This window comes from Epinephelus lanceolatus, chromosome 11 (assembly GCF_041903045.1).
Source record: "Epinephelus lanceolatus isolate andai-2023 chromosome 11, ASM4190304v1, whole genome shotgun sequence".
NCBI classification, from domain to species: Eukaryota; Metazoa; Chordata; class Actinopteri; order Perciformes; family Serranidae; genus Epinephelus; species Epinephelus lanceolatus.
This window is the reverse complement of record NC_135744.1, coordinates 25,907,727-25,918,873: the sequence shown is the minus strand read 5'-3', so window position 1 is coordinate 25,918,873 and position 11,147 is coordinate 25,907,727. Positions and strand designations below refer to the sequence as shown.

The 11,147-nt window shown below is 43.3% G+C and overlaps 1 protein-coding gene across 2 annotated transcripts in view; it reads left to right on the top strand.

The window, feature by feature from the left end:
• Positions 1-896: 896 nt before the first annotated feature.
• LOC117266048 (voltage-gated potassium channel subunit beta-2) overlaps positions 897-11,147 on the top strand; it is a 33,252-nt gene continuing 23,001 nt past the window's right edge. Inside the window, exon 1 of one of the 2 annotated variants that reach the window (XM_033640995.2) lies at positions 897-1,572. In XM_033640995.2, coding sequence (XP_033496886.1) covers positions 1,274-1,572 — 299 coding nt within the window. In that variant the 5' untranslated portion in view covers positions 897-1,273. Of the gene's footprint in view, positions 1,573-7,834; positions 9,379-11,147 lie in introns of those variants that run through there. The other variant, XM_033640986.2, reaches the window with a different exon arrangement.

The window sequence follows — 11,147 nt, the reverse complement described above, 5'->3', positions numbered from 1 at the left end:
CTTCCATTCATCCATTAAGTCATTGATGTTTCTTTAATCCTATGTATCCAACCTTTAACCTCCTGTCAAGTGACAAGTGAGGAGTGAGGAAGCATTGAATCATGACTCATCTGATAGTTTTGAAATGAAAATACATCAATCCAAATCCAGCTGTTTGATGGAGGGAGAGAGTGAATTGCTTATGTTTATGTAAGATACATTTATGTTTACACTGTTGGACTTAAACTGGGATTTAACAGCAATATGCATGTAAGAGATTAGAAGGTGGATTTCCTTGCATACACTGTTGAGAAGATAAGTAATCCTTTCCATCAGCATCACCATTTTATAAACCGCAACCTCCTGTGTTACCTAATGATTTCTTTTCCTTTATTTTCTTTGATTACATTTTATTTTACAGATGATGTCCGATCCATTTTTATGAACAGGACATCAGTGGTAAAAGATTTTATGTCCCCGTCCAGTGGAAAAAGGTTCACACATTCTGTTTTCCTTGATGCTTTGTGTGAAAATCAGGCACTGGGGGTTTGCACATTAACCCAGACCCCGGCAGTAACACTCAGCACTGGCCTGAAGCCGGTGGCAGGCTTTGGGAGGGTGCCACTCTCTTTTTGTTTGAGCCAACAGGAGCTGGAAGGCAGCAAGACTGTTAGTTATGATGACATTGCCCCCGCTGATGAGCTGATCTCCTCTCCATGTAGGTAAAAAAAGGATTCATTACTACTCTCAGTATCTGAGGAAAAGGTCAGAGAGCTGAACTCCCATAGCCTCTGCTGTATCAGATTATATGGCAGCCACAGAAGTACAGATAATTCATCCGGGCACTCTCTTAATCTGAACAAATGTAAGCTGTTGGGGCTTCAACACAAATCCCTCTTTTAAGAGATAAAGAGAGAAAGATGCTGATTGCTTTTCCTATCCATTTTTGCTCAAAGACGCACCTCACATCAGCAGGAGTCATTGTTTGTGACTGGGTGTTGCTGCTGACATGTTGGGACTGGCTTTGTTTTATTTTGGATTTAGACTCCACAAAGGAGCAATCAAGACTTTTTGATATTTTACAGGTGCTTTAAGTTCTCGCTTCCAGCGGTTTGATGTCTGACATCCTCGGGCCGGATGTTTCAAATCTTCACGAATCTCTATCAAAATAGCTCTGCCTTGTTTTCTCCCTAACTCAGAAGCAGCTTTTTGCCTAAAGTAGATGTAGCAGGCAAAACCGGACCAAAGAGACGAAGGATTTTTAACAGTTTGCACCACTTGATTCCAGATAACAATGTTTGCCAGCCGTGGTGGTACCGGAGGAGGAGGTAAAGGGGGGAAATACTCAGTGGAAGACCTCTATGGCATCAGTAAGAAGCCCAAGGCATCGTCCTCCTCAGGGAGCATTGTGGCCAAATCTGGAGCCCGGAGCAGCAAGACCTCGGACCAGAGGACCGAGTCAGAGGCCCTGGCTTCTCAGATCCTGGAGGCGGCGCACAGGCTGGTGGAGCGACGCCGACTGGAGCTCTACCTGAGAGAATGTGGCCTCTCCCTGGCTGAGTGTGAAGCTGAGCGCTCTGCAATGACATACAGGTGAGAAGGACAAATTATAATGCACTTTGATTTTTGAGGAATAAAAAGATGACAGACAGATGAATGTAAACACATTAGAAGTAAACCTTTCTGCGGTATTCATTAATAACTATTATTATGACAAATGACAACTGAATATGTACATAAAGCTGCCATATTTAATAAGAAGTTAGCTTTTCAAATGCTTCTAAGCAAGCTAAATGTTTGAGACACACAATGTCAGACCATCCTGAGCACTCTGTGGATGATTCACTTAAATAGCATGATGAATATTTTCTAATATATCACTAACACATGAATGTAGTTGAGTGTCTGAAGAGTGCTGCAGTCCAATGCAGTGAGTGGAAACATCATTCATGGGTGGAAAAAAAATAGAGAGAAATATATTTGCAATTTTTTTTCCACCAGTGACCTAGAAAGAAATATCATGCGTTTGATGAGATTTCAAAGCACAGCAGCGCTGAATAAATGTGGCTGGACTGCGGAAACATCTGGTTGTTCAGGATCACTAGTGCCAGATACAGTAATTTAAATGGGACTTGAACCCCAACCATTGTCTAACCCTACTCCAAAGGACAGCTTGACAGGGTCAGCATCACTGGGGCATAAGTTTAGGGTTAATGACGCGTGATTTGACAGCAGGGGACAGGCAGTGGGTTGTCGCTGTGCTTGTACCTCTCACTTTAAAGGGCTTGGTTTAGCTATTTTGGGATGAAAAGGTTGCCATGGAACTATTGTCACTGAAACATGTGCAGACTATTATTTATGTAACTATAAAGAGCATAATGTAGAAGATAAGCAGCATATGGTTGCATATTTTATCACTCCAGATGTGTGCACTTATATCAGTGGCTCATTTGTGAACATCACAGCAGTATTTAAAACCTTTTTTTTTGTAGACAAGTTTGTCCTAACACAATATGACATTTAATTTGTTACTACATCCAAAGCTGATTAACACAACCATTAAGACTCCAGAAAAGTTGCCTCTAGGTGGCAGCGTCACTCTGGTGTGAAGACAAGTCAGCCCTGTGGCTCAATGACTCAAAACCAGTGAAGGAGCAAAATCTGCAGCTCAAACAGTATCATGTCTATGAACAAGTGACACTTGCAGTCTCAGAAAACATGCCTCATTACACTCAGATCTATCTGTAGTGTTTTCTATCAGCATACAATCAATAACTGGTATACATGACATAACAGGGTGTAATGCAGTTGAACATTCTCCCACCAGCCTCCATCACTGGTCCTTGTGAATATCCTCTTACACTTCATGGCTGTAATGGCAGCAGTCTGTGCATGTGATATGCCTCGGTTTCATTTGTGTAATGATGCGTCAGATTTCAACTCCCTTGTGACTGAAAGTCATTACATGTAATCAACACAGCTAACAATCTACCTCGGCGTTCAGTCTAATTTGCCGGTTTTGCTGGAAACAACAATTTCCCACATCCGCTGATCTCCCGAGTGCAGAGCAAATTTGTGGAAGTGAGACAGATACTTAAATTCTGACAAACAGATTATGAGGGCTGAAAGCATAATCTTGTCTTTCACAAAAATAACGCTTAAAGGTTTGACATGTTTAAACAAATTACAATTTGTCGGATGGATTCAGAATTTTAAAGGATTTAAGTAAAAGCAATCCTGATAAAAGCATTTAATAACCGTCCTCTGACTCTCCTCTCTGTGACTAACTCATTGCGAAACTGAATCGTTTTAAGACGAATCAAAACCACAAGAAAAACAAGATGTCTGAGGGGATACTTCAAAGTTGCAGCTCCAGTGAGGATAAATACCCTCAGCTTTGCTAAACTACATGCACATTTCATGTAGAGGCACAGTACAAACAATTGTCAGTATTTTCTACTCTTGCTTCAATCCGAGGAAGTCAAAACCAGCTGTTGGCAGACTGCAGCCACCAGAACAAATGACACTGTAGGATACATGTTTCTTCACTCCATCTAGATTTCCTACTGGGCAACATTTGTGCATCTGAAAACTAACTATACTCTACATGTTATACAATGTTGTTTCCTACCAGGTGCTACTGCAAGTTTTTAAATGACTTATCTAAATATGATTAGGGTAATAACACACACTTTAAACAAGTGATCACTAAAGGAGCAGTGTGTAACATTTGGGGGATTTAGTGGCATCTAGTGGTGAGGATTTCAAATTGCAACCAGCTGAAACTTCTCCCAGTAAGAATCCCTTCAATGTTCATTGTTTAGGAGGTTTTTATCCACAGAGGTCTCCTCCTTTGAAAAACAACAGACCAGGTGATTAAAACTAACATATTCTCACTCTTTACAGGAAATTTACCTTTTACATCTGGTCTCTTTCAAACTAAAAGCACTACATCGGTACAACACTGCGAACTGACATGTTTTTTTCCTTCAACAACAACCGCACATGGTTGGATTTTGCCAGCACACACACATGGTTAGGATTAGGAAAAAAGAACACGGTTTGGCTTTATAATCATGCAGGATGCAAACACTGATAGTCGGTGTTTGTTGGACCCACCCGATCCACTTGGACTTGAGCTGCCTTAACTTTCATTGTTGTCCCACCATGTTTCCACCTGATGCCACTAAGCACCATTAAACTAGAGGCGATCAGCTGCAAATCACGCCGACATTAAAGACAGCTTTTATCGTTGATGTCTGACGCTGCAAATCACTACCCAAGTACTGGATTTTCACTTTGGAGTGAGACTGGGATAAACCAGTTTCTCCAACACAGTTTGGCATGTTTGCAACAAGCACCTGCTAATGTGTGCTCACTTTTTTTTTTTTCTCTGATAACTTAAGACGAGCAGTTCAGTAGGTTTTTACCATGAGCTGAATTATCTGCAGAATTCCTCTCTTCTCCAAAACTGTGATTTAAAATGGTAAAAACACTGAATAAAGCAGTTTCATGCTACAAATCAGTTTTTCTCTGATGCTGTTTGGCTTATTGGTGATGCACCACCAGCCCTGCAGCTGCTAATGTGTGCTCATTTTCTTTTTCTTTCTCTTCTCACTTATGATCCAGACATTCAGGAGGTTTTTACCGGGAGCTGAATTATTCACAGACATCTCTTCCTCTTCAAAACAAATGTAACAACAATGAATAAGTTTCACATTTTCAAAAATTCAGTGTTTTTTCCTTCATTGCTTGTTGCAGAGGGGCTGAGAACTACAGTGGCCAACGTGAAAACGTGTAAAAATGAATGGCGCTATCCTAGCTAATGTTTGGTTTGTCTGTCCTGAGATACTGTAGAAACATGGCCATGCAACATGGCGATCTCCACAGACGAGGACCTGCTCCCTATGTAAATATAAACAGCTTATTCCAAGGTAACAAAAACACAACGATTTATGATTGTATTATATTCCACTTCTACCAACATATCCGCCTAAATCCTACACTGCACCTTTAAAACTTCAACACCTAAAATCAATGAACAGACCTATGTGTTTGCAGAAAATCTCACATAAATAAGAACTTTATTACACTCTGTTAGAGAGCTGCACATAGGTTCAGGCCACAGCAACATTTTGTCAATGAGAAACATCATTATGTAAATAAGCTTGAGCATCAATGAAGGAGGCTTGTCAGTTAATAGAGGGTCACAGTTTAAGGAGATGAGAGCTGTAGCACCAAGTCTGATAGCAGAGTTGTATAGAATAGCTACCTTTTCGAGGCCATTCTCCTTACACAATCTGTTATGTAATGTTTCATCTATGAATGTCATTTCCTTTGCCTTCTTGTTTGTATGAAGGTGAATAGACATATCTGCAGACACATTCATTCTCGCTGTCTATGGATACAGACAGTGGAGCAGCTGGTGTTCTGTAAGTGAAGTGAGGTGAAGCTCCCAAGTGTTGGGAGCAGGATGAGTGTCATTGCATTAAAGTGATGATGACGATGATGATGGACATTGTTTGGAGTGAAGGTGAAGGTTAAGCCCATGCGTAGATTTAGTCAAAGTGATTATGTAGATTTGTCTCTATCTTGTTAGAGCTCCGGAACACAAAGTGATTCCTGGAAATCTTGTGGCTTCACCATCCACGTATCCGCTTGCTTTAACAGGACAGGAGATCATTAAACCATCTTCACTTTCAAAATGTCACAGTGGGTGGCGTTCACATTTTCCTTCTGCCTGTACAGCTGGAAACTTCCCCGTCCCAACATGTACTGAATAGCTCTTTTAAAAAGAGCTGATTGCCAGCTGGGATTGGGACACCTGGGACTGCAGATTGCTCTGAAGCAAGATTTCATTAGACACGACTCCTGAGAACAAATTGACAGGAATGATGAATGTTTGTATGTGTGCTCGTCTGCATTTTTATTTGCCCAAGCAGTGAGGTTATTTTTTGCCGATCGTCCCGCTGTGTGAAGCAGAGAGAGTAAACACCGAGCAGCACTGACTGAAACTTTTCGGATTGACAGTCTCCTCTAAGGATATGTGGCAGCATAGTTTAGACTGTAAACACAGCCTGGAAGGAACTATTATCATTGCCTGGCCACCAAATGACACATCAGTTTTATTTTAACATGATGTGATGTGAGGCAATGAGATATGATATGCCACGCTATGCTTTATGATGATGTGATGTGAGGTGACTTAGAAGCCATGTATCTGCTCTTTGTTGTGAGCTGATGATGGCACAGTGTTGCACACGGGCGGATTATAAGACAATGGGCCACTGCTGGGCACAGACCTGCAAAAGGCCCCACTACCTCTCCTACTTAGGAGCAAGATACACTGACTTCGTGGTGGTTTTGCATCTGGTTATGCATTATTTTGTTTGTTTGTGCCTCTTTGTGGCCATTTTGTGTCTCCATGTAGCTGTTTTGTGTCTCTTTTGCATACCTTTGTGTACTTTTTTGTTATTTGTGTCCCACTGTGACTGTTTTGTGTCTCTTTTGTGTCAGTTTTTAGTTATTTTCTGTCTCCATGTAGCTGCTTTGTGTCTCTTTGTACTCATTTTGTGTCTCCCTGAGGTTGTTTTGTGTCTCTTTGTGGTCATTTTGTGTTGCTTTGTAGTGATTTTGTGTCTCTTTGTAGCTGTTTTGTGTCTCTTCATACTCATATTGTATCTCTCTTTGGTCGTTTTGTGTCTTTTTGGGGTTAATTTGTGTCTTTTTGGTCATTTTGTTTTGCTTTGTAGTGATTTTGTGTTTCTTTGTAGATATTTTCTGTCCCTTCATACTCATATTGTATTTCTTTTGGTTATTTTTTGTCTTTTGGTGGGTGCTATGTGTCTCTTTGTAGTTGTTTTGTGTGTCTTTGAGGTTATTTTGTGTCTTTTTGTCTGTCATTTTGTGTCTCCTTGTAGCTGTTTTGTGTCTCTTTGTAGTCATTTTGTGTGTCTTTGTAGTCACTTTGTGTTTCCTTGTAGCTGTTTTGTGTCTCTCTGGGATCATTTTGTGTCAGTTTGTAGTCATTTTGTCTCCTCGAGGTTGTTTTGTATCTTTTTTAAGTCATTTTGTGTCTCTTTGTGGTTGTTTTGTGCATTTTGTAGTTATTTTCTGTCTCTTTGCAGCTCCTTTGCATCTCTTTATGGTCTTTTTTCAAGATTATTTCTTGGGCTTTTTGCCATTAATGACAGGACAGTTTCACGCATGAGGGGGGAAGGGAGAGAGAGAGGGGATGACATGCAGCAAAGGGCCATGGGCTAGAATCAAACCCATGGCTGCTGCAACAATGGCATTGCCTTTGTGCATGGGGCACCTGCTCCACCCACTGAGTTTCTGGGTGCCCTTTTTGTGATGTTTTTGAGTGTCTTCGTGGTCAGTAGGTGTTAATTTATGTGACATTTTGAGGGTGATGGCTGGGGAGGGCCCCTTGACCCTTTGGGTCCCTGGGCATGTGCCTGGTAGGACTGGTCAGTAATCCATCCATGGTGTTGCAGTATGATTTTTGGTGATTGGTTATAAATATACACAGTAGATCAAGTGGAAGTGGTGGAAACATGGGTGTGGTGGAAAGAAAGGTATGTGTGAAAGATGATGCTCTGGAGATTTAATGTGAAAATTAAAGTATCAATAATGCGACATCAGCCCCGTGAATTAAAAAACTGGTACATGGGAATTTTTTTTTCATTTCAGAACAGTGTTTATAAGCTGCACTAACATAATGTGACGGTGTGATGAAATGTGTGTGTGTGTGTGTGTGTGTGTGTACACCCGTGTGATGAAAAATGTAGAGATCACACCCGTGAGAGAGAGAGAGAGAGAGAGTGTGAGAGAGAGAGGGAGGGAGGGAGGGAGGGAGACAGAGAGCATCTTGAAAGCCCCCACATTGCTTGTGTGTCGTGAACATTTTTTGGAGCCTCTGGAAAAAAAAGGAAAGAAGAAAAAAGTGGGACTGTTAAGTGACAGAAATGATGTGATGGAGAGCCAAGAGGCGGCACCGAGCGTTTGATATGCCTGATTTTGGGGCCAGTATGCCGGCGTTTTTTTCAAATCCGTGCACCGTGAGATTCTGTCGAATAACGGGAGACCTGCACAGCAGCTGCCGGTATGTGAGCGACTTCACACACTGAAGGTAATAACATTAATAAAAAAAAAACCCGGCTCTGGTGTTTGCTCTTGAATTTCTGTTTCCTCTCCCTCTCTTTTTCTCTTGCATCAATTTGATGCTGCGTGAGGCTGCTGGGCGATGATGCATCGGTGGGGTTTGACTGAGTGAATTCGCATCTTATCAAGTCTATTCACCCTGCTCGGACTTCGGCAATGTAAATTCGAGCAATCAAACCAGTTTTTTATTCTTGCTGACCCACCTTGCGACAAAAGAAAGAATATGCCTTATTTCGACGCGAGGTGCGAGGATGCCTGTAGCTGTGATTGTGTCATTGCTGCGGCACACTCCGGAGCTCCTCGGCTCAAGACAGACACAACTAACCTCAGCTGAAGAGAAGACAGCGAGCTATCAAGTGCTTTACCACCCCGACGTAAGCCATACGAGCCCCGTGCATGTATGTGGGAGAAGGCCGAGCTGCTGCTGCTGCTGCTGCTGCTGACACTCTCCAGGGAGGCTTCTGTTGCTCTGAGGTTTTGGGGCTTCCCAAGAACTGCCACATCCCCAAATCCGTTTGAGGACTGCTGAGAGCTTACAAGCTTCCTGATGCTTTTTGGAGGGCAGCCCTGATGCATCTTGTGAGCGTGAAAACTCAGAGAGCCCTTTTGCCAGGTTTGCATCACCACCAGACAGGAGACAGAGCAGACGGTAACTCTGTGTGTGTCATGTTAGAGGCTGGACTCTCGCCTGCTCCCTCCTGCTCTCAGCCAAAATCTCTGACCTGCCCTGTCTGAGGCCCTTTTTGTGTACGAGCATCACTTGCTTCAACAAGCCAGAACAGCACAACGGGAAACAGTGGCAAGCAGCACCAACAGTTTGCAGACATTACTGTTTGTGTGACCCCCCCCCCCCCCCCCCCCCCCCAACATCCCTCTATCAAAATAAGAGCCCCCGGAAACCAGGGTCAGGATGCAGGTGTCTTTCGCCTGCACCGAGCACAACCTCAAGAGTCGCAGTGAGGACCGGCTTTGTGGCCTTCGCACCGCTCCACCTCCTGGAGGAAGCAGTGGAGGAGTAGGGGGAGGTGGTGGAGGAGGAGGAGGTGGTGGTGGTGGTAGTGGAGGAGGAGGAGGCGGAGGTGGTAGTGGAGGAGGAGGTAGTGGACAAGGGAGTAATGGCAACTACATGTCCCAAGGCTCGGTCAAGACCAGGGAGGGTCCTGGGTCCCGGCATACTCCACAGGGCCATGCCCACATGAAGGAGGCCATCGGGCGCCACACTAGTATGAAGTACAGGTGAGTATGGAGATCAGGAGCATCAGGGGTGGAGGGTTAATCCACATCAGAGGGATATCTCACTGGTTTTCATTCCACTTCCATTATCACGGCCTTCTGACCTCCAGATTATCTCACAGGTAGATTATCATAACGAGCATCAGTGGCAAATCCTCTGTCAGGGATGAGGAGGTGGCAGGTGACTTGATTTGCTCTCCTGTCATCATGAAGCTCCACCAATCAGGCTTTCTGTTTTTTCTTTGTTGAGATGTGAGGTGAATTTAAGGTTAGCACAAATTGTCACCAACATGCATCCTGTAACATATTGTGCGGGCTGCCTACATATCCATTAGCGAGTATGAAAAGCACCTCAGTGAGTGCAGTGATTTTTACTGACATTATAAAAAATGACATTTACTCTGCAAAACGCTTCTGCTGATGGATGTAAAAATGCTTATATAATCCATACCAAGCAGCCATAATGTTATCACAGCATAACAGACAGTATGCATATAGGAGCATCTGCCATAGGCTTAGGTGTTTTTATGCAGATTTCGCCCTGGCCTCTTGCTCTTCACCACAGATTAATAAAAAGCCTCCAATAACAGCTATGCTAAAAGCACCCCAGGCCCCCCTAGCTTTTCTGGGAGGTTTGTAAAGCATTTAAATTTTCATAAAATCGTTGTGCATCGTTATGCATAGAAAACCATTTATTGCACATACCAGGTCTGAGTCATGATGTAAAGGGGGAAAACAGTCCAAAGAAAAGAATGTCACTTGAGTTTTTTCTCTGACACAGTTCACCTTGATGGATTAGAGCTTCAGCTTGACAAGGGCAGCTGTGCGTGCGGCCTCAGGGGTCCTCAGAGCAGTGGACAATAATGTATATACATAAACACACATAGCGTGCACCAGAATCCATAAGACCATAACCTCATAGCGTCTGTTTCCTTCATTTAGACTGTAAAATTCAATAACAAGGAAGAGGGTTTTAATGACCTGTTTTCCTGGTAATCAGGTTGATTGAATTGCTGCCATTCTCTTCAGTCAATTTAGTTTTCATTTAATAGGATGTTTAAAAAGGGAACGGGGCACAAGATGAAACCTGGATATCTCCACTACTGTTTTATCTTCCTTGAGAATTGCATACGTTCCAGTGATTGGGTTATTCCCGTAGCTCTGCCGTCTCTGGAAAAGTGTCACTAATAGGGAGTGCAGCAGCACAATAGGTTTATACAGCATATGGCCAGCTCCAGTTGCCAGTGGCAACACCCCAGGCATTGCCTTTAGTTTTTGTCTGTCTTATTTCCTAATCAGTCAGCTCTGCCGTCGCTTATCAGTCCCTTCTGCAAGCGACTCCTCTCAAAGCCCCACCACCCGGCCGCAGAGCGTGTTTGTGGCAGCACAGTGGTCGCACATTCTCCATTTTACACTGTTGTCACAATCACACTGAGGTCAGGGAGGAACAGGGATCTGCATAAAACATGTACGCATGCTGGAGGAATGAGCCTGTGTATCCGTGCAGAGAATAAATGTCAGAAGTTTTCTTGACATGATGTTGATTGAGGCCAAATGAATGCCACCACAGAGCAGACGTGAACAGTTGTGAGTATATTTGATCTCCAGATGGCACCAATCCTTGCTACTGTCTGCCCTGTTTGACTGCATGTTTTCTGACCCCCCCCTGCTATCTCATTAACCTGAGTATTCATCACTTGCTGGCAGGTCACAGACGATGGCACCTGCTGCCAGTTATCACTCCCACAAGCCCCTGTTGTCACCCCCTGCCC